The 23695-nt window shown below is 40.0% G+C and overlaps 2 protein-coding genes and 1 long non-coding RNA gene across 6 annotated transcripts in view; 2 read left to right on the forward strand and 1 right to left on the reverse strand.

Moving 5' to 3' along the window:
- On the forward strand, positions 1 to 9361 carry LOC123503986 (chromatin assembly factor 1 subunit B-like). 2 transcript variants are annotated; one of them, XM_045254179.1, is made up of 12 exons: positions 1 to 87; positions 2030 to 2164; positions 2376 to 2508; positions 2972 to 3178; positions 3759 to 3855; positions 4030 to 4129; positions 4292 to 4452; positions 4833 to 4944; positions 5191 to 5360; positions 5570 to 6421; positions 6573 to 6696; positions 6860 to 9361. In XM_045254179.1, exons 2-12 carry the CDS (start codon positions 2039 to 2041, stop codon positions 7040 to 7042), a joined length of 2265 nt encoding a protein of 754 aa, XP_045110114.1. In that variant the 5' UTR covers positions 1 to 87; positions 2030 to 2038; the 3' UTR covers positions 7043 to 9361. The 2 variants fall into 2 exon arrangements, with proteins under 2 accessions (XP_045110114.1, XP_045110113.1); XM_045254178.1 differs by lacking the exon at positions 1 to 87 and adding an exon at positions 763 to 888.
- Positions 6795 to 21641, reverse strand: LOC123503989. Its single transcript, XR_006674670.1, has 2 exons — positions 18059 to 21641; positions 6795 to 7080 (listed from the first exon to the last, which is right to left on the reverse strand). It is a non-coding gene; the product is annotated as an uncharacterized LOC123503989 (long non-coding RNA).
- Positions 9866 to 23695, forward strand: part of LOC123503987 (protein ST7 homolog) — a 21589-nt gene continuing 7759 nt past the window's right edge. The window contains exons 1-2 of one of the 3 annotated variants that reach the window (XM_045254180.1): positions 9866 to 10433; positions 23512 to 23594. In XM_045254180.1, coding sequence (XP_045110115.1) covers positions 10094 to 10433; positions 23512 to 23594 — 423 coding nt within the window. In that variant the 5' untranslated portion in view covers positions 9866 to 10093. Of the gene's footprint in view, positions 10434 to 13641; positions 14130 to 21774; positions 22595 to 23511; positions 23595 to 23695 lie in introns of those variants that run through there. The other 2 variants (XM_045254184.1, XM_045254183.1) reach the window with 2 other exon arrangements.

Consider the following 23695-nt stretch of genomic DNA (forward strand, 5'->3'; position numbering starts at 1 on the left):
GGCAGGGCGCACAGCGAGTCAGCGAGTCGCCACTGGCCAGAGCCCAGAATGTCTCAGTACTGATTGGTGACGCAAAGGAAGCATAAGGTATGACATATCCTCCTTCCTCAGCTCGTTAGCAATACATACCTGTTATGTATTGCTAACTAGCTGAGTTCGTGAGTCGTTTGTTCATCTTTTTCGGAGATTTTAAATATGTATTTCCTTATAAGGGTGCCGGGAAGTTTTGAAAGGCTTGCCAAGGGTGCCGCAAACTAGAAAAGGTTGGGAACCACTGGAACTTCAACAAGAACTGGTCTGTACCATGAATATAAATCAATGCCAGAAGGTACACACGTCAAAAGACAGACAGGGAATAGATAGGAGGCAAAGCAGATACTCCCAGAAATCTTTAAGGATGTTTGAATCATTCTAGTGATACTCTAACAAAGAAACACAAGCCAGTAAAGTGACAGGTAACAGACAGGAGGAAAGAATTACAGATTTTCACTATGTTATCTATACATTGGTTTTCTGAGAGAGAGAGAGAGAGAGAGAGAGAGAGAGAGAGAGAGAGAGAAAATCGTAAGAGAAATAGGGGATACTTCAAGAAACCACAGTCCTACACGTTAAGTCCCTACATTACCTACCCATTAGTTAATAATATTTTGAACTTTATAAGGTAAATAAATGCAACGAAAAATTAATGTGATGCTATTTGTAACTTAGATTTGTGTATGTGAAATAGATATACGAAAAAGATATAAAAGAACCGACGTCTTGTGTTCATCAGAATATAAACATTGGCCAAGTTGCGCGGGAACGAGAGGTAGTGAAATATCCCGGCTGTTTGTCCCTTGTCTTGTTATGAGCACTCTTCTGTCACTACTAGAGTAATTCATTATACACGTAAGTTCTTCATGGACATCGTTTCGCCAAAGTTTCAGTTATTATAAGCTTGGTTAAGGAGGTGGTAGGGAGCTGTGGGCTGTTAAATATGTGTGTGTGTCTGTGGATGTGAAATACCTTGTTACGAGCTGCAGTAGTCTGGCTAAGCATGCTCACCTGAACCTTGATTGCGGGGGTAGTTACTATGGCATGCTATCCTGTGACTACTCCCTCCTATTGTATTGAGATTAGGGAAGTACAGGTGTTGGTTGTTGTTACGTCCTTGTAATACCAATGTAGAGAGACAGTGTACTGAAAAAGCGACGAAATCAAATAGCAGTCAGGAAACTTTTAGATTGTGGTTCTTGAGGATTAGTGTTGACAAGCTCTAATACAGTTTTTTCGTGTGCCATTTTCTATTAAATACTAACAATTTCATTGCAAATAGTTGAAATTATTGCAGCCAAAATCGCAGTTAATTTACGAAACTTATTCAACCAATGAATTTTTGGGCTGTATATGTGCTTCTGACATGTTCAGGTAAATAATTTTTACTCTCAGCCCTGAATGACTAGGACTCTCACTAGTTCATGAACATTGTTGAATATTATTAAATAAATATTTATAACTTACAAAATGAGATACTGGAAACATAAAAAGCCTTTCAATTTCTTTTATAAAACAAAAAAAGTTAATATATATATATATATATATATATATATATATATATATATATATATATATATATATATATATATATATATATATATATATATATTGCATAATATGTAAATGTTCTTAAGTTACAAGTCATTACTATAAAAGCATGGGGTATGCTATTATAATAGTTATTTAAATGACATCATTAAAAAATTTGAAGATATACAGCAAATTGATTTAGGAGTGGTTTAATCCCTTCAGTACTGGTATGCATTTTTACCATGAGTTCTGGGTGTGATTAGACAATTTCATTTACATAGGAAGAGTTTATGGAGGTCAGAAGGTTAATGGTCCAGTATCTTCACTATTTTAATCTCCTTATGAGTTTCTGAAGTGGTATGAAATTACCTAATAGTAACCAGAATTGATATAGAGAAATGTCATGGTAGTGAAGGAGTTAAAGTATAGCTTTGTATGTTGATTGTTATTCTTGTGTCCACAGGAAGCCAGAATGAAGATCACCATTCCTGAAATCTCATGGCACAACAGAGATCCGGTGTTTTCTCTCGACATTCAGCCCAACCCCCAAGATGGCTCTTACCGGCTGGCCACCTCTGGCTCAGACACTCACGTTGTGGTGGGTGATGGTGCCAGCTGTGTTTTGTAATAGCACTTATTGCCACATTTAGCAGGCATATTATCATCTTGTTCTATATTAACCATTGTATAATTAATCTTGTGCATGCCTTTATTTTCACATTATTGTTATGTACTTGCCATGAAAGTTAACTATTTATATTGGTGTCCAGAAATTGTTACTGTTGGACTGACAAGAAGTGTGTTTTCAGATCTGGCAGCTGCATGTGTTGGACAATGGTGCAGTGAGTGTGGAGGTGCTCAGCGACCTCACGCGACACAACCGGGCTGTTAATGTTGTCAGATTTTCACCAGAAGGAGATTATTTGGCTTCAGCTGATGATGGTAAAGTTATTGTGACAAATCTTATACTTGCATCAAACTGTGTCTTATATACCATTTTCTTTGATTTTTCCTGATCTCTAACATATGAGTAGCTTTGTTTTTTTTCTTCCATTATGCTGCTTGAATAAAGATGCCCACATGCTGCATCTCTTGGTAACATCAGATGCAGAAGGAAATGCAACTTGCTCCTGGTATTTCATCTATGATCTGCCCCTTCACATTAGTTGTTCTTGCATAATCTCTCACGACTGGCATCTCTTACACTGATAATCTTTCTATTTTGTATTGGTATACAATATTCACTAATTTGAATAGCATTTGATGTATGTGTTGTGAACTTTGTATTCTTTGCCAAATGTTTGTTATAATTGTAATTTTTTTTTCTAAGAGTTGGAAATCTTTAGATATTATGTTGTGGCATTACTTGCTGACAAACTACAGTATTTTCCCCATGCATCACCAGAGGCTGCAGTAATACTCTGGAAGAAAGAAGATTCATCTGACATGTTCATGGAAGAATCTGAGAAAGAGAACAAAGAGCACTGGACTATTTGGAAGATGCTGCGTGGCCACTTGGAGGATGTGTATGACCTGTGTTGGTCTCCGTGCTCACAGTTCCTCCTCACAGGAGCTGTGGATAACACTGCAATAGTCTGGGATGTGACTAAAGGTTGGATTTTGTTTTTTTTTCCATCACATTGTATTTTGGTTGAAGTATGTCTGTCTCCTGGCACATCATAAAAAGGAATGTCAAATTCTTGCTAAAATGTTTAACAAGTTAATTTGAATACTTTACTTGAATATTTCATTCTCTCTTATCTCTTACAGATGATTCTATAATACCTTTCACAGCTCTCTTCAGCTATTTTCTATCTATGCACCTGAGATTTCATTATTTGTAAGTAAGAGAGCATCATCTGCAAAACAAAGATGCCACCACAGCTCTTCAGCCTTAGTATTACACCAATATTTCCTATGTTTGCTTTTATTTCCTTTGTACAGTCATTCAGTCTTTATGCCAGACTGGCAGGACTCAACTTCAAGGCTGCAAGGAGGAGGAGGGACAAGCCTCAGTTTTGCTAATTTTTGCAGCATACCTTACTCTCCATATCAAAATAACAACAAAACTGGTGTACCCAGTAAGCACTCCATCTAGCCCATTCTTGTTATTACTGACATGAGCAGGGAAATATTAAGTCAAACCCACTCAGTATTTGATGTATATTGTTAAGAGTTGGATGTCTTTTCAGGTAAAAGCATTAACATATTAAGCGACCACAAAGGATTTGTTCAGGGTGTGGCGTGGGACCCTCTTGGTCAATATATTGCCACCTTGTGTTCTGACAGGTGAGTCACTTGACTTGTAATCCTGCTATGTTCTTTCAATCTGGCAGGAGAGAGAGCAAAGTAGTTGTTTGCTCATTATGACATGCATTCTTAATAGACATTGTGTATATCTTGTTTATATTGTATACCTGTGCATGCTTAGTGTTTAGATCATTGTTGTTTATACCCTTGCAGGTGCTGCAGAATATACAGTTCTGGAACTAAGAAAATAGCCTTTAGAATGTACAAAGCTACTTTACCCCTAGTAAATGAGGAGGATGTGATTACTGAGAAAGTAAGGATTATGTGGATTTGTTAGTCAGACTGTAAAATAGCCACTTATATAATTAAATGACAATTTTTGTTCTTATAGCTTCCCGTATTTTGATATTTTTCTCATTGATTTTTTCATAAGGTATTTAATTATTTATCTACTTTGTTATTTTTGGGTTTTCAGATAACAAAGCTATTCTATGATGACACACTGAAGTCCTTCTGTCGCCGCCTGAGTTTCTCCCCAGATGGAGAGGTGCTTCTCACTCCCTCAGGGATTGTGGAGGAAGAGAGTGGCAAGATCACAAATGTTACCTACGTCTTCTCTCGCCACAGCCTTTCAAAGTAAGGTCTTTGTTGTATTCATGCTCTTCATCTCACTATTTACATAAGATTACCTGGTATTTGCCCACATTTACCTATTTATTTGTTTTTTATTTATTTATTTGTTGTTTATTTGTTTTATTCATTGATTTATTTTTATTTTTATTTATTTATTTGTATGTTTTTATTTATTTGTTTATTCGTTTACTTTTATTTATTTTCTTTATTTCTTTATTTGTTTTATTTTATTTTTTATTTCTTAATTTTATTTATTTATATATATATATATATATATTTATTTATTTATTTATTTATTTATTTATTTATTTATTTATTTTTTGTGTGTGTGTTTCTTGAAGTGCCAAAATTTACAGTTGTTGAAATAAAAATTTTTCCAACAGACCTGTCCTGTATCTCCCTACCAAAGACAAGTACACACTAGCTGTCAGATTCTGCCCAGTGTTATACGAGCTAAAGCCTCTACCTCGAGAACAAGGGTCACCACAGGAAAATGTATGTTGTGGATTTGGAAGGAAGTTATGTAGAGCTTGCTTTTTTTTCTTTAGATGAAGCAAGCACATATCACTTCTCTTTACCATTTCATGCTTGTTTAAGACTTTACCTAATCTCACCTTTTATTCTGTTCATCATACCCAGTGTCAGAGTGATGTACCATCTGTAGTGGGAATTTATAGAACTCACGTGAATTTAGGGATGTATTTGACTATTATCTAAGAGGTTGACTTCCAACTCTTCCAGGACGAGCCCCTTGAACCATGGCAGGAGTACTCCAATCTCTTTCACCTGCCGTACAGGATGATATTTGCCGTTGCTACTCAGAATGCTGTCCTCCTCTATGACACTCAACAGCCTGTCCCATTTGGCAGACTTTCCAACATTCACTATACTCGTCTCAGTGACCTATCATGGTAAGTTATTCTCTCTCTCTCTCTCTCTCTCTCTCTCTCTCTCTCTCTCTCTCTCTCTCTCTCTCTCTCTCTCTCTCTCTCTCTCTCTCTCTCTCTCTCTCTCTCTCTCTCTCTCTCTCTCTCTCTCTCTCTCTCTCTCTTTCAAGTTTCCACTCATTTTTTCATACTGTCATCGTGGAAGTAATTATTGATATGCTTAATTTTTTCAGGTCCTCGGATGGGCGCATATTGGTGATGTCTTCAACTGATGGGTACTGTTCTCTAGTGTCTTTTGCCGAAGGCGAGCTTGGCACTCCTTATGTTGGAAAAAGAAATAACACGTCCAACTGTGAGAAAGAGAAGGAGACTGACTCTAACAAGGCAGAAGATTGTTTAACGTCTAAAGACGTAGAGATGGAAGAGGAAAGCAAGACACCTCCCAGTAACAAGCCAGAGAAGCTCAGCACTCCTTATGTTGGAAAAAGAAATAGCACAGCCAACTGTGAAAAAGAGAAGGAGACTGACTCCAGCAAGGCAGAAGACTGTATAACCACTGAAGACGTAGAGATGGAGGAGGAAAGCAACACACCTTCCAGTAACAAGCCACAGAATCCAAAGTCTTCTACCAATATCCCAGACAAGTCACCTACACACAAAGATGGAGAATCTAAGAAGTCTTCTGGCAAGACATCTAAGAAGAGTAGTAAAGAGAGTAAAATAAACTTGAGTACCACACCAGAGAAATCATCTACTGAGCAAAAGGAGGGAGGGAGCAAAGACAGCATAGCAATTTCCAAGAGCACACCAGAAGAATCATCTACTGAAGAAAAGAATGGAAAGAGCAAAGAGAACATGATTTCCAAGACCATACAAGATGAATCATCTGAACAAAAGGATGGAGTGAATAAAGACAGCATAACACCATCCAAGAGTACACCAAAGGAATCATCAATGCAAAAAGATGGAGAGAATGAAAAGACTCCCAGTATCACACCAGATAAACCACATAAGAAACAGCAGGTGGAAAGCACCCCTGAACAAGCACCCAAGAAGCAGATGACTGTAAGAAGAGCAGGTGACAGGTGAGAAATAATAACTAAAATCTAAGGATGGTGACAGGTGAGGAAAATTACTTAAACCTTGGTCATTCTAAAAAGGAAAAATGCAATTGTGAGGTGTATCAGAAGAGTTCTCCATCTTGATATTGGGATCTTATTCACATTTATCTTTCAGCTCAAAGTCTACAAAGAGAATAGCGTTGATCACTCTGTCTGGTCCGTCCCTCAAGAGTGATGAGAACACTCCTGTTGCCAAGGCTGAACCATTGCCTTCAACTGCCAGTCCAGCAAAAAGTCAGGTCAGTTTTTCTGTTTTGTTAGATGGATCATTTCAGTGGAATTTGCTCATGAAAAAAAAATGTATAGAAAAGTTTTTGGAATCTGTCAATTCATAGTCATGAGAGCACATAAATTTATTTTGATGTTTATAAGAATTAAGTTGAAATTCTCTTTTTCTTTCAGGAAGAAGCAGCAGACGTAGATGAGGAAGTAAAGAAAAGGTTTGAAGGAGAATCTGTAACTCCCACTAAAGTATCCAAGGTTCCATCTCCGTCCAAGACCCCGTCAGGCAAAACTCCTCGCCGAGTTCCCCTCATTACTCTTTCCAGTCCCAAGGGGAAAAAGAGTAGTGGCGAGTGTAGATGAAGACCATAGTGACAGGTACTGTTAGTCTCTCATGAAGTCTGAAAGAAAATGTTTGCTTTTGCTTTCAGTGAAGATCACTTGATGTTGCCTTCACTAGTCTTTTTATGTACATAGACCAATGAAAACTAGTTATTTGGCCCTTTGAAAAGTACATAACTGGTACATTTTTTTTGCATTTGTTTATTATTGTAAAACCTCTGCATCAACGTAAGTCTCACTGACCTCTTTTCCACCCTTACTTTTGTGGCGTTTACTGGAGATAAGAGATTATGTTCCTGGCGGTTACATTGCCATTATTCAAAGGAACCTTGAAACAGCTTTACATGATTGTGTTAGCATTAATGTCAAACTGTCAGTGGACATATAGTATTTATGACATTTGAATAATTTATTTATTTTAGGACTAATATAAAGATAAATTTGATCATTTATCTCCTTGCCCAGGGAATCAGAAGTCAGTGTAACTGAGTTTGTTGCATTTAACCAAAATAACAAATCCATAATGTTTTTTCTTGGAATTTGGGTAGTGAACATCATACTTTATTTAAGACTTTGTATAGTTTTTTAGATTTGAGTTATCTCTTCTAGAAATGAGGATTGGAGTCTTTACCTTACACTGTGCCATCCTTTATATTCTTATCCTTCTATATTCTATCCAAGGGTGGTGTTGGGCTGGGGGCCTAATTACCCTTGCCATTTTTCCTGTTCCCCAAGTGGTGATTAGGAATCATAGATGAAACTTTGATTTGCTTCTTAGAGGCAGCTGAATGCCTGTGGATGAGTGTTGACTGGCACTGGCACTGAACTCACTCAACTAGATAAATCCAGTTGTAAGGAGCACTCAGAGTTGTATGGATGGTTGGGGTGCTTCTGTCTCAGGGTTGCTGGGCATGTTTTGTGCCTCTATGAGGATGTCACGATGTTAATGCCCAGGTTGTATGGGCATTTTTTAGGGAATATTGTGGGTAATGGACAAATCTTTGGCACTCACTATGGTGGACCTGGATGTTGGCTTTGGTATTGTGAGATGAATGCTTGTATGAGATTAACTAGCTTCATTTTTGAAACCTAAGAATGTCCGAACCCAAACAGCCATTCAGTACTAATTGTTGTTAATATAACCATGGCACAGATGCCTGCTATCTAGGATAGCTGGGGGTCACAATCATCCTAATATATTCCCAGCTTTTCCCTTTCAAGATGTAAAACCATGGCTGCTTGTTAGTTGCATAAAGTTGGACTGAATTTTAAGAAATTTGTTTGTAATACATGAAAATGGATTTATAATGGTGATGTACAGTTTTCTGTATGGAGTTGTATTGGAATGCTATACTTAATATATTTTCATAAGTTGCACTATTTTCAACCATAAAAAATATTTATTCACATAAACCATATCCTTTTTCTCTATAGATTGTTTTTCCATACAGGTGGTGGTTTCCCACACATGCTAGGTATCACCAAAGGAAATACAAGATGCATTGCCTCATTTTTAAAATAGAAAATTAAAGCAATCCACTTTTACAAAATTTGATGTACAAAATTTTACTTGACCATAATGTTTTACATAAACCTTCCTCCTCAGTGCAGATTCTTTTCTTTTTATATTCTTTCTTTTTGTGTTTATGTGTGTCTATTAAATAATTTACGGATACAGTAACTGGAAAAATTTTTCTTTATCCATTGTTTTCAGTACATGTCAGCAACAGCCTTATTTCCAACCGAGTATGTCAATTTGATGAATCAATGCACTGTTGAATAGTTATGTCATTATCAACACTTGTTACATATATTACTTAGTCTTATGAGTAAGAGATGCTCATCTGTCCCATGGTACTTCCTGCAGTTGTTATTGTAAAGAACAAAATCATGAATGGGGGGTTGAGAAGATTAGTTACACATGACCACCTTTAGTGCATGTTGCTACTGCTTATTCATCAGGTCAAAATTGTTGTACAAAGTTTCATCTTCATTGCTATTTCACTTACAGACTACCTCTCACTTCAAAATGTATGTAACCTTTTCATTGTTAAGGTTTGTTTTCCACTGTCATTGCACACTCCTCCTAGTGAATCAGACCTGTCACAGTATACTTGGTTGGAGTGATGGCTGCTACTGTATGTCAATAGCAACAGTGAAGAAAATGAAATGTACAAGTGTATATTTCCAGAATTGTTCTTTTCTAGAGACATTAATTTTGTATATGACATTATCTCTCGTTCCAGTGCTTTAAAGTATTTATGAATCAGGAATGTTAAATTAGAAAGGTAACATTTATGAAAGTCTTACTTTTGTATATTAATTAAATACTTCTCAAAAGTGATATTATTGTTTACCCTCTCGTAATTAATAATTAACATTGTTGGTTAAATGAAAAGTTACAGAATTGGGAAGAGTTGTTGGGCTCTAATACTCAGAAAGGAAGTGTTATTGAGAGTGGATGAATTGTCTAGGATGTGAATAATCTACAGAAAATTGCCCATTATTAAGATGCCAAATTTGTAGCTACACAAATAGTAATAGAATTTCATTGGCCAGATTCTTCCATCTTAATTGAGATAACCAGTTACATACAGTTTACATGATATGTTTGTCTTGATGGTTTAAGATTTTATCATTATGAAACTTGTTTATAAATCCAATTTTTTTTTTCTCCCCAACTAGAAAAAGTATCATGAAGAGGTAAGTCCTATACTTTTTGACACCTTAATTACTTACTTTTATTGAAATTCAACATTAACTGAACTTAAACTTGAACTGGCTTCTTTACTTATACATTGCCATATAATATGTGTGTTCCATCTCATAAGCTGATATGGTTCATGTGCATAATCAAGAGAATAGATTTTATAGGATTTAAAAGCTATAATGCCGAGCGAGCGAAAACAAACGAAAATATAAAAACTGGCTACTTCAGAAACAATGGTACAGTCACAGTGGCACTATCGTGTCACGTATGAACAGTGGAAGTCAGTTCATATCAAGACAGGATGTGACCTGATACCAGACAAGATCCCTCAGTTTTAGAATTCATTTATTACACGAGAGACGATGAAGCCACAAATTAATCCTGGAAAGAAGTATAAAATTAATCTTAAATCATGGCGAATACCAGTACCCAAAGTTAGCAAGCTAACTGTGTCTCGCTGGGACTGGTTCCTGGGGAGAGATCGAAATTCCCGCCACCGCAAACAGCTGGAGGAACGTCAACACAAAACAACAGTGGATTCCCCGCAGCAAATGGCGGGGAATGTGTGCCGTTTTTTCACTAAAATTAAAGAGTTAATAATCTGGAGCTGGAGTTATCTGTGGGCCCTGTGGTTCTTGTTGGTCCTGTCCGTAGTGTACTACCTGCGAGGGCCGCTCAAGATCACGGACAACATCGGAATGGGTGAGTGTAGTGCCAGACCTGCCGTGCTGCCTGGTGAGAGGGCATTTTTCACCCTGCCCCACACTGCTGGGTTTGTGAGCGTGTGTGGCTTGTGTGTGTGTCGCGTAGTACCTCTGGGGGTCACTATTAGAGGCTTTGCCATGTGGTGTGTGATATGAAGAGATGGGATGCACACCACGCGCCCCGCTGCCATGGTGACCCAGCAGGTGTGCGCGTGTGTGTTTGTGTATAGCGAGTGCACTGGCCTTGCATTTTGCCGTGAGCAGAGGCTTGTGATATGTTTTCCTTGATGTTGTGTTGAATGCACATCAGGTCATGTCATTGTGCCGCAGGCCAGCCACACCAGGTGTATGGGTGGCTGGGATCATGGAAGATGTTAGCTGCTTAACACTTGGTTTTGGTAATTCCTGTACAGAACTCTGGCAAATCATGCAGTGTCTTTTTCTCCAGTTTGGTATCTATGATGTTTATTTATTTATTTTTCTATTTCTACAACTACTTTGTATATTCTGAGTGATGTATGTTGATAAACACTTTGCTTCCCTCCCTCCAGTGTTGAGCCTATTGAAAGATGTTTGGCACAGCTTTAGTTTTGACACTCAACCATATACATGTATTGATAGTGTCTTCATTCACTTTTCCCGTGTATCGAGGGACTTGACAATGAATGAGGAGTGGGAGAAATGTGAAGGAGGACAAGGAGGGAGGGGGAAAACAAGATGATTGGGTTGTTATTTTGGTGTACTAATTTATTTCTTATTTGCTTTAGAAAAGTGGCATCACATTGTATAGATGTGTTTTTTCTTTGCTATATTTCATGATGGTCAATCACTCTGTCTTCTTGGGATAAAAGTAACATTCAATACTGAAGAATCAATTACTCAGACTAACAAAAATATCTGAGAGAAAAAAAAAACTGAAGAGAATTTAGTAAGATATTATTCGAGAAGCAAAGTTTGTGAAGCATGTCCATTTCTTGCCAGGCTTAACAGATCCATGTAGACTTAACCTCAATGTACTTTATGCTGTATTTGTGCATTCCTAAGTGTGTGTGCTTTGTGTGCAATATGTATGTATCAAGACAAAGTAGTAAAATCCACACACTAGCCTATATAATTTTTCTGTTTATTAGTTAACATATCTAATAACATCCTGTCATGATAGATGAGACTTGTTCAACTCAATACTCTCATTTACAAGCACAAAAAAATCATTCATATCCAAATTCTTTATGCATCCCTCTTGGTGAACATAGTCAAGTCAAAAAATGACATGACATGACATATCTATCCTACTGATGAAAGCAGAAATATGTTTCACCATTACTCAAGCCTTGGCAGCCATATTAGTTACATATTAGTATTGCCTATTTTGTCATGAACATTGTCATTATCTTTCCAGCTCTATATTTTACCGCTGTGTTCTATTGTAATGGTGTCATCCATTTGCTAGTATGAACAACCGTATTTTCTTAATCATTAAGCAGAAGTTTAACTGAGTATTTGGAAATGTATGATCAAAGGTTTTAAGATCTTATCTCGATATCAAAAGGCTCTTGATGTTATTACGATTTCAGGGAAATGTTCATGCTTTTAGTTGTTTTTTTTTTTTTTTTTTTTTATGTTATGGCCTATAGTGCCTGTAGGCATACTTGAAGAGTATATTGTGGGAAGCGCTGTTAAAACTTCCGACCATTAATGGCGCAGGCAATTTTATTTATAGTGATACACATATTAGGGCCCATTTCACCACCCAAGCGCATCTTTGGTGTAACCACCTAGAACCTGGTTATCATATTATCATGGTGACATGTAGGTAACTAAACCACTCGACAAATGGCATAGCTTCTAAGCGGTATGTGGTGAGATTCGAAACTATGCGTAGACGTCTGCCCGATCCCACGCTCACCACCTTATCCATACCATTAATGGGTTCATATGTGATATTTTGAATTATTCCAGACTTAAATCATGTGTAAGCGTTTCAGGATACGGGCGGTATCAACTGAATAATCCTGCTTCATGTGACGTGGCATCATTACAACATACCACATGTCACCTCTCAAGGTTTTTTTGTAGCAGAGATGTCAAGAAGTATAGTTTCCCTCATAGAGTTGTGAACAATTGGAATGAACTTGATGAGGAGGATGTAATGGTTGGGACTGTGCATACTTTTAAGGAGAAATTCGATAAAAGATATAGAGACGGGACACCATGAGTTTACTCCCCTCCCGTAAACCACAACTGGGTAAATACACACACACACACACACACACACACACACACACTTAATATTTGTGTCGCTGCGTCATGTTCGATATCATAACTTTGGTCCGTTCGTGGCTTTGCTTGGTATCTTCCTCCAGCTTCTCGTTTCAGTTTGATTTCACAACTTCGTGTTTGAAGAGATGCAAAAGAAATTGTATTTATGTGTAGACAGGTTTATAAATAGGTATACAGATGACGTGCAGATATGTTCAAACTGTCATTTAACGAGGTATACAGAATAGTTTTATATACGTAAAGAAAACCTGTTAGCGATACTGGTACAATATTCGCCTTCATTTTGTGTTTTAGCCTGAGAGTATAGTTAAAGTGTAGACATGGAGAGTGGCGAGTCATGTTAGGGCAAGAGCTGTTACAAAGCCAGGAGTAGTGCAGCAATGAGAGTAGCGAGGCCTGGGGCGCGTGTGGCGGAGGGAGGCGCGTGTGGGGGTGAGAGGGCCGCAATCAATAGCAAGAGGGATGCTGCGCCAGCCTCCCTCGCTCGCCTAGGATGCCAGCTCTCGCCCACCTGGTCACACCCTCTTTACGCCGGACACCCCCTTGTTAATCCTTCACCACCACAGTACTGGTTGAGCTGCTCTCACTCTCCTGTCATCTTAAATAATACGTCCTCCTCTTCCTCTCTCACCCCGACAGGATAACCAAACGGCTCTTTAACTGGCGGTGTTACGTGCCTGCGCTCACTCATGACTCCTCCATATATAGCATCGGGTCTGCCTTTTATTTTGCCGTGTTTATATTTCGTGTGCCTGTATGAAGTCTTGTAAAACGCACGGCCGTCACTCACTGTTGCTGTGTGATGGACGTGTTACTGTGCTGCTGCGACGCTTCAGTGTTCTCTTTTTGAAGGGGGAGGCTGGGGGGGAAGCAAATCTCGGCAGCCGTCATCGCTAAGAGAGGCAGTGTGAGCTTCTGTACCCCAGGCCCCCCACGTCCCTCCCCATCCTGCCTTACCGTCTGTCACCCAGCGCCACAACAAAACTTGGCTCCCGCGTTTTCTCAGTGCCGCGGCCCAAACCCCTGTCCGGTGTCTCGGCCACCATCGCCTGGCCGTGTGTCGTTCATACTCATCGCTACCTCACATCCTCGAGGTCACTGCTGCCCGGTGTGTTGACCCAGTCTGACCTCACTCGCCGGCTTCTACTCGTGGTGGGTCTGCTAGCGTAACGACTGATATGTTATGGAGGTTGGCCAAAGGGGAAGCATCAAAGACCGCTGCATTATAAGGAAGTGTCGTGCTCAGTGTTGTGTTGATATAACCAGGCCTGCCATAACCTGGACTCTAAACTATTGACCTGGTGTGAGTGTGTCCATGTGCAAACCATTATTCGCGGTGCCGAGGACTCATCTGATTGCTGGCCCCTGCTCACCGCGCCCCTCCCCCCCTAGCCGAGCCCAGACATGCTCGACTGTAAGTGTCTTGGCTCATTGTGCATGCCATCACTGATCACCTAATCTCCCTCCACCCACGCTTGCCTCTCTCTCTCTCTCTCTCTCTCTCTCTCTCTCTCTCTCTCTCTCTCTCTCTCTCTCTCTCTCTCTCTCTCTCTCTCTCATTCACTTAAGTTAAATAAATCGATATTAAATTAAATGTAAATGAACAAACACACACACACGTACACACGTGTGTGTGTGTGTGTGTGTGTGTGTGTGTGTGAGAGAGAGAGAGAGAGAGAGAGAGAGAGAGAGAGAATTGCACATTTCCGTGTGGTCATGAACCATAAGCTCTGAACCCCCTGCAGTGAGATATTGACGGATGATGATGTGCACGAGACAAATTTATTAACCACAGCTGACCTTGTGCGTAACAGTGTGCGTACTCTTGCGTCATCATGGTGGATGTGTGTGTGTGTGTGTGTGTGTTTGGTAACCCGTCATGGTGACGCCTGTGTCGTGGGCGGGGGAACACCTGTTGTAATTTGGCCTGCCGTGCCCGTGGAGTGCGACCTCCAGCACCACCTCCAGGCGAGTCCCATAATAGATGGTGCATTGTACAGTGGAGAGCTGGCTGCCACTTAATTGGCGGCTCTCCATACTTGAACACGTGCCTTGTGTCACTCGGCTCATAACTTCTATGCTTTTCTTATCTCGCTTGCTGCAGACTTTTAGTTGTTCCGTCTTCGTGTGTATCAAGTATATATTTTAAGTATGTTTTGAGTGGCGTTGTACCATCAGAGGGTGAAGGAGGCGGATCTGCCGCCCACCAGCTCCACAACCGCACCAGACGGTTGATCTGTGCGGCGCTGTGTACCAAACGCGCCTTACATCAGACAGTCACTGACCACAGTTTTAAGCCGAAACTGTTGTGGGTTCTGACTTATTTTAATTTGATTTGATTTCGTTGCTCCTCGCCTTCATAACTATTCTGACGTGTGTGTGTGTGTGTGTGGATTGAGAGAGAGAGAGAGAGAGAGAGAGAGAGAGAGAGAGAGAGAGAGAGAGAGAGAGATTTACTTCTTTACATATAAATGGAACTGGCTAAGGGAACAAAACATCATCAGAAGAAAACTAATCGCATTCCTTCCCTAAAGAAAAACAAAAAATAGTTTTTAGAGAAAGTCAACTCCATTCCAGAGGTGTTTGGGTATTCCTTTATTTAAGAAGTGGGACAGTGGAAAGCCAGGTAGATGCAAAGTGTTCCAGATTAGCAGTAGTATGACAAGAATCAAGTAAGGGAATTAGAAAGGCTTATGTATCGAGGCGGCAGAAGATTGTCACGAATTTTTAAAGAACAGAAAACTTGAGAATAACTCTAGCATATAGCAATACATCACTGCGACGGAGTGTGAAGGAAATAAGACGCATAGTAAAAAAGCTTTTTTGACTTCACTCAGTATAGAATGGGCGCAGGTGTTGAGTCGCACACCTGCGTCTGCATTGCTTCATACACGGGTGGATCAGGTGTCTATGTGGAGTGTGTGGAGTCAGCTGGTGGGGTTACTGGTACTGGTGGTGACTATTTTGAACTTCTTATTTCGTTGAAGCTGTTTTGCAGAGATGAGACGTTAGATTTATGGATATCAGAAAAAAAAAAAGCGTAAAATGGGTAGGGAAGCAATGAAGATTAAAAATAGTACCATAAGTCTTCGGGCTCGGTGGAGGTGTAATGCCGGAAGTACTTTATTCTTAGTCAGAGTTAGAGGAGTGATGCATTGCGCGAATATTTAGGGAAAGTGACAATAAGAGATGGAATTTTTTTTTATGAGAGCGTTGGCATGAGAGCAAATTTTGTATCTGTCTATCTGTGTGTGTGTGTGTGTGTGTGTGTGTGTGTGTGTGTGTGTGTGTGTGTGTGTGTGTGTGTGTGTTTGTGTCATTTCATTCATTTCACCTCCATCTGCGTCTCGCATACCGTGTACCAATCCGTATACTGGACGTACTAACAGTTTGGCACTAACCTCATGAGCTTTACTAACCGTGACTAATAGGTTGCACTAAAGCTTGGGGTGAGTACAAACAATCGAAATCGTTCCATGTGTCAAAATAATGCAGTGATCACCGGTGTGTTGTGCTGAGTGCGTGTGACTGTTGTATGTGCTGGCATGGCTACTGTGGCTACTTGTTACTAAGCATCGGCATTGGGAACACAGACAGAGGGACAGTTGCCGGCACTAATATTTCTCATAGGGACAGGAAGCTATCAGTGACGGGCACACCTGGGAACCCCTAGAGAGAAGAGAGAGAGAGAGAGAGAGTCTGTGTTTTCAGTGTTAGTAGTTGGGAAAGAGAATGAAAGGTAGTGTTGTCAAAGTCTTGGTGTGTTGGGCTAGGGGACAGCACCCGCGAGGCACCCACTCCACGCCTCTTCCCGTCACTGCTTCCCTTACATCATACACCTCGTCGGCTCTAGAACCATACAACATCTGGTTTCACCTGCTCTACTTCGAAAAGGCTCTAGTTGAAGTTGAACTAGTTATTTAGTGTTTATACGAGTCTAGTGACAGATTTACAAGATTTCTTCATTGATAACCGCAGAAACATTCTTCAGAACCCAGCTAATCATCTTTCCCGATTGAAAATAGTTGTGGTGAGAGAGCAAAGCGTGTCTAAATACGGGTCTTCTAGTGTGTACGTAAGTCTTGAGATAAAAATGCGCATATCAACACTCCACTCCACGCTGGATGTAATCATGCCACTCTTGAAGGGCTGGGTACACGAGTGACACGTGCTGGAAGTCACAAATGCATCTATGTGGCCTCAATTCACGGATTGGAGAAGTGTATATTTTGTATGGCGATTAGAGAACTTACGTTGGCGCCTCAGCAGCTGTCATATGGCGCTGAATTATGAAATTGAAATATTAGTAATTTTAAGATAAAAGGTAAAATAAACCAAATTAATGTGTAGCGCAAATTTAAAACCTTGTAAAGAGATGCAGTGTTTGTGAGTGGAAAGTTAACGAAATGCATGTATGTACGTAAATAAGAAAAGAAAATGAGCAGCCCTCGGTTTACGGATTGGAGAAGCGGAAACGTGCTAGAATTGTAACGATTGCTGAGTAATTTGTAAAGGGAAGTTGCTTTAGTAAGTGCTTGAGAAAATTAACGAAATGCATATACGTAGACAACAAAATTGCTGTGGCCTAATAACTCACGGACTGGAGAAGCAAAAATTGTAGGGTTGCTGGGTAGTTTGTAAAGGAAAGTTGGTTGTCTTCTCTCTAGTAAACGCTTTGAAAAAATAAATACATAACGAAACACACATACACAGGTAACAAAATTGCTGTATCCTCAACTCGCTGCCTGGAGTAGCGAGAACTAGAGTTGCTGGGTTACTTATAAAACCAACTTGTCTTCAGCTGTCTTTTTTTTGGAAAGTCAACGAAACACAAACATAGGCAACAGAATCAGCAGCATCCTGACACGTGATGGTTGCAGGCCACGCGACCCTTCAGCTGTGTGGCAATAACTAACCTGGCAGTAACGTGGTGGTGCAGGGACTGAGGCGAGGGGGACGAGCGAGGGGTGGGGGTCTGATAGAGTTGTTGTGGCAAGCCCAGGGACGCGGCTCGTAAATCAGTCTGTTGTCAATGTGTACTGTTATCATGCCACGCGCACTGTCTTTCGTTTTGTACTTGTGTGAATTATTTATTTAGTTCTGCATTGCTAAAAGTTCCGCAGCTTTGTTTACAGTACTCGGAGGCTCTGCACGTTGTCATGCAGTGTTTTCAAATTAAGGTGTTTTTTGTGTGATTCCAGTGATAGTTTGTCATCTCCTTGGCCGTTTAAAATTCTAATAGAACTTCAGAGTATTGAAAAATATGAATATAACCTTCAGTTTAATGCTGAGATGTCCTTAAGTTGTATTTAGATTTTGTATGCGCATTATTTATGTACTTACTGTTTACCGCTTATTGTGTGGAGATGGCAGGATTAGCATGTTACATGCTGGTTGATGTGCTTCATTATCTCGGGAGTAGAGCACAGGCGGGTGGGTGGTGGTGGTGGTGGTGAGAACAAGTGGGGTGTTGATGACGGGGCAAGTGCGGCGGCGGCGGCGGCGGCAGAGGTGGCGGCAGCAGCTAGTCACAGTGAAGATCGCGCGGGGTTCGGGCAGGGTGTGTGTACCTCATCACCGCCTTCCACTGCACCTCCCTCGCCAAGGGCCTCACTCCTCAGTCATTCGGCGGCGCTAGGCTGGGGGCGTCTTGAGTCCTGGGGATGTGGTGGCGGCGGCGGTGGTCGTGGTGGTTGTAGCATGTTGTGCGCTGGATGCTTACAGTGTATCGTACTGCATGATAAAATAGATGCAGTAATATCTCTCTCTCTCTCTCTCTCTCTCTCTCTCTCTCTCTCTCTCTCTCTCTCTCTCTCTCTCTCTCTCTCTCTCTCTCTCTCTCTCTCTGAGGGAAGCTAAACAGAAACTAATACTTCCATCTAATACCGCAGCGTGCCTCGTGTGAGTGTGTGTGTAATGCGTATTGTGCGCGTGCCGTGTGCTTTATTGCCTCCAGATAACACCACCGATGCACTTCACCCCTTATCAAGCCAGCCTGACCGATTAGGCAACCTGGGCAGCATGAAAAGACACATGTTTTGCTTCATAATCAAACTGACGAAGAACATTCACCTCGCCTGGCTGTGGTGTTGAGAGATGGAGCAGGTGTATTAGCTATCATGATGGTGGTGGTGGTGGTGGTGTACAAGTGTGTTGCCTCTTGCTAACGTGTTATCTTGCCGAGTGGGGGCGTTAACCAGTTGACTCAAACCACATGCGTGTCTCTTTTACTATACGTTTATTCTTTGAGGTAAATGAACTGCATTTCCCTTCTCGCATCCTCCACGTACAATGGCAGATGCTGATTATGTATTCTTTTGTTTTTCACGTGTTTTTATTATTGTTATTCTGCATCTGGTTTGTGATAATTTTGCCTGTGTATCGTACTGAAATGAGTGTGTGAATAATAGAGAAATTACACCTCGTTCTTTTTTTTTTTTTTTTTCTACGCTGCTGTTAGTTTATATTTTTAGTTTCTGTAGTGTAGTGAATTTAAATGGTATGAACGCTTGTAGACACAGGTTCACAGGTTGCCGACAGTTCGCTTCTTCTGTTGTACCTTTTCTCTATTTCATTAGTTCAATCTTAATTCGTTTTTATTTTGTAGCTTTTCGTGTAGTGTTGAGGCATATAGCATGAATAGCATTGGTCCTTCCATTACAATTTATTATGTTTTTTTTCGTTAGTTAGTCAATGATCAAAGTGCAGTGTAGTGTGAAACTAGTCTTGCATTGGTCCACAGTGATAAAGTTTAAATTTCCCGCGCAATCCTTATAACATTGACAGTGATAACATAACTTTACCTTTCTTATACCTACTTCTCGCTTCAGATCGTAATTCCTGCCACACTATTTCCACAAGAGAAGAGTTAGCTTGTACTGACTCATTTGACTGCGGCAGAGGAAGACGCAGTGAGATGTAGTGAACTGTCATTGTTGTGCTTTCTACGAGGGAAGACTTCATGACGTTGTGACTGTCATTTGTTTTCTCCTCTGTAGAGTTAGTGACTGATAACAAACACGGTGTTGCCATGTCATAATGAAGACATAGGAGTATAGTTTATGTTGTATTTACTGAAAGTTGAACCGGTAGAGGAGGAATAAGGAGGTAGAGAGATCGTATTACGGTAAAGGAACGCGCATTTTACCCTAGCAACGTTCATATTATACTAGACAATGTATATGTATGAAGGAAACTGAACGCGTAGAGTTGATTTACAAATGAATAATCCAGTTTCGTCCAGATAAGTAAGATTTTCGAGGGATGAAGATTAGTTTAGAGAGAGAGAGAGAGGTTTAATATATTCTTTCTCAGTTCGTGTTATTTTCTGTCAATATTATGTCGGTATTTTGTCTTCGAGATTGAGAAATGTGTGATACTCAGTTTTGTTTTACACATGTATAATCTCTTGCCTTCTTCTTCTTCTTCTTCTTCTTCTTCTTCTTCTTCTTCTTCTTCTTCTTCTTTTTATGCCTTATTATTATTATTTATCACCGTCACTATTACCAACATTATTACTTCGACCCTCACAACAAGCACCTTCAACTTCCTTCAGTTTCACTTAAGTTATAACACACGACTCGTTAAAAGGAACCTCACACTGAAATCAACCCACCATCACTCCCGTCTCAGGGGAACTCTAGTGGGAAAAACTATTGAGACCACATTTACATTTAGATATTCTGTGGATTATACTTTCAAATTCTATAAAAAGCATCGTGACGTCGTTAAATTGGCCGTCACTGGTGAGCTTGTCATGGAAGAGACAGGTCTGTAAACATGTTGAGTATTGCATGTAATTTTGGCCTGGAAATTAGTATCATGGAACCCGGTGAAAAGCAATTAGTGAGTCGCAATGAGGTACACCCACATGCACCAGGGCTTGTGGTCAGTGTTGGTGCTTGGCAAACATGATGGTGGAGTGTCATTTCTTATCAAAGGTCTCTGGATGCGAAGAAGCGTGATAGTAGTGGTCGTTGTAGTAGTAGTAGTTGTTCTTGTTGTTGGTGGTGGTGGTATGGTAGTGATAGTAATAGTGGTATATAGTAGTAGTGTTTGTTGAGATATATACGTATTATCTGAGTAATTTTCCGTGGAAGCTAAGAGTCTCGGCTGGAAAGACCCGGTGTCATGTTCCTGAGTGCCGGAATGTGAGACTTGCTTTGGTTCTCCGTGTGTTGTTTACATCCTAAGTCACGCACTGTAATTTCAATCACTACTTGCATAATCTAAGTTGCATTACCCCTTGTAGCCAAAGAAACTCAGCTATAGCTATTTTGCATTACCCCTTGTTGCCAAAGAAACTCAGCTGTAGCTATTTTCATTACAATATTACATCCTTAACTGATCTTCCACGTTTTTTTACAAGGCAGTTGCAAACAAAATGCGTATTACTTTAGTTAAATTAGTTCTCAGTATAAAGGTCTTCGTTCCCTATGGATTTGTTCAAGGTTTTCGTAATTCGATGAAACTTAGTAACTTAGTACATATATATCCCCAGAAGAGAAAACCACTATTGCTGCTAAGATTCTTTAGTTTCAGTGCAGAGCCGTTGGTATTACTTCCGATCTTAGTTTCGTTATTGAAATATAGAAGTTCATTGACAATGCAACGAGGGGAGGGGAGTAAGACATTATAATATGAAACTTAGAAGACGAGCAGAATCCCAATATCTGTGTAAAGTAGATTCAATGAGGCACTATATCTGACCTGTGTTTGTTTTGTGGTGAAATCAAATAAATGATAAGGAGGGATAGCTTCTCAGTGACCAGTAGCGCTCTCTCTCTCTCTCTCTCTCTCTCTCTCTCTCTCTCTCTCTCTCTCTCTCTCTCTCTCTCCATGTTGTGTGCTTTATATCAGTCACGCTTTTTAATGTTGCCAGTACGTGTTTTTGTCACTGCCATTAAACAGCTTTTTAATTCTAGTTCTTGGAAGTTTATTATATATTGTGAAGTCGTGTTTGAATTTACGTTATTTTAATCTGGCTACAAAAATGTTACACTTGATTTTTTGGGGGGAATTTTGCATTGATTTGTTTATTTATTTGTTTATTATTTTTTTTTTATTTATTATTTTATTTATTTATTTATTTATTTATTTTATTTTATTTTATTTATTTGCCATATGTTTTAAACGTTTAGAAAATCAGAAATTGAAACCTTCACAATGGTTTAGTGGACCAGCAGGTGTTATGGCATAGTATAGAGTTCCCAGTTTTGTTATAACACCTGCACTTTCCCATTACCTCTTGGACCAAAGATGTGACGTGGTAGGGGCGGTGAGAAAGAAACGTGTCCAGGAACATGCGCACCCAGGTGTTGATTCTTTTCCCAGTGTTATGTATCATTACTCCATTAGGATTTCTTAGACAGTATCTGACCTGACTCGTGTATATACAGCCGCAGCATTGAGAGTCTTGGCACGCGGGACAGACAGCATGCGGCTTTGGACATTTGGACATTGAGTGCAGTTGCAGTGTCTCATTGTGTTATTTCCACTTCCTCATTACTCGAACTTGCAGGAAAATGAAATAACATACTGAAAAGATAGCTGGGTCTCGTGTTAGTGCAGCCATGGGAGTCCATCCAGCCAGAATCCTTCGCCAACGTAGTATTCCTCCTCCTTTGGGTCTCAGGCGGAGGGTAGGGGAGGAGGAGCCGGGCTGGTGGGGGGCGGGGTGCTGGCCGGACGAAAGAAACTTGTCAGGATGGAGGGCCGAATGGAGAAGCAGCGGGTTTTGGTGCAGGGAAATGGAAACCCCGGAAACGAGAGATGACAACCCCCGCGTGTGTGATGTCATGTCCGTGATGGTTTACGTGACCATGTTCATCCTGCTGCTGCTGTTTGCTGTGTTCATGTCCTTCTTCACCGTGATCTCAGGTACTCCATACGTGGCTGTAATCAACCCTTCAGGTGCTCTGGGCCATGGTATTGAAGGGCACCTCGTGAATGTCATGATTTGGTGTTTGATGGGAATATAAAGTCACTGGTAGATTATTGTTTCATGCAACATTTAAGTTAACCCCATTTTTCCTTGAGTTTTGGGTATGATTAGACGATATTATTGACATTAGGGAGGGTCTGTGGAGGTGAGAAGATTAATGGCCAGAAGCAACACTATTTTAATCCCCATATAAGTTTCTGAAGTTGTATAAAATCACCAAATAGTAACCAGAATGAATAAGAAGCTGTGTCATGATACTGATGAGGTTAATAGTAGATTCATTGATTTGCTGTTCAGGCTGTAATATATTGTTAAGATAAAATGTGTCACTTTTAACAATAGGTTATTTCATGTGATACAGTTTGTTACTTAATGTTTGCTTGAATACTTGAAGGAAAAATTATTGTCCTTTTGCAATGGAGTGGATTTTCTCAAAAAGTCACACACACACACACACACACACACACACACACACACACACACACACACACACACACACACACACACACACATTGCAAGACAGGGTTTTGCAGAGTGGCCCCTTTTTTTGTCTATTTGTCATTTGTGTCAGTCATTGGTGAGAGGTGGGTACCATAGTATCATAGGGTCATGCGTGAGTTATCCTGTATTGACAGAAACATTACTTACTAGCTTGTGGGAAACTTTTATTCTCTTATCATTGGTAAACTGATTGTGGTGGAGGGCTTGATAAGATATAACTCATTGTATTTTTATATTTTATTGTTATTATTATTAGTAGTAGTAGTATTGTTTATTTTTATTTCATTTGACTTTATGAGGTAGCCTTCATGTATTTTCTTCCATTTAATGACATTCTTTTTTTTCTTTACAGCCACAGTGTTCCTGTCAACACTTACACCCAAGTTCTATGTTGCTCTCACTGGCACATCATCCCTCATCTCAGGTCTTATATTGGTGAGTCTCATGTCTGTTAGATTCTAGTGACGAGCATACTCTGTATATATTATTTTTGTATGTTTGTATCATGTAATTTCCTGTTTACTTTTTTATCCTTC

This window comes from Portunus trituberculatus, chromosome 15, assembly GCF_017591435.1.
Source record: "Portunus trituberculatus isolate SZX2019 chromosome 15, ASM1759143v1, whole genome shotgun sequence".
In the NCBI taxonomy this organism is placed as follows: Eukaryota; Metazoa; Arthropoda; class Malacostraca; order Decapoda; family Portunidae; genus Portunus; species Portunus trituberculatus.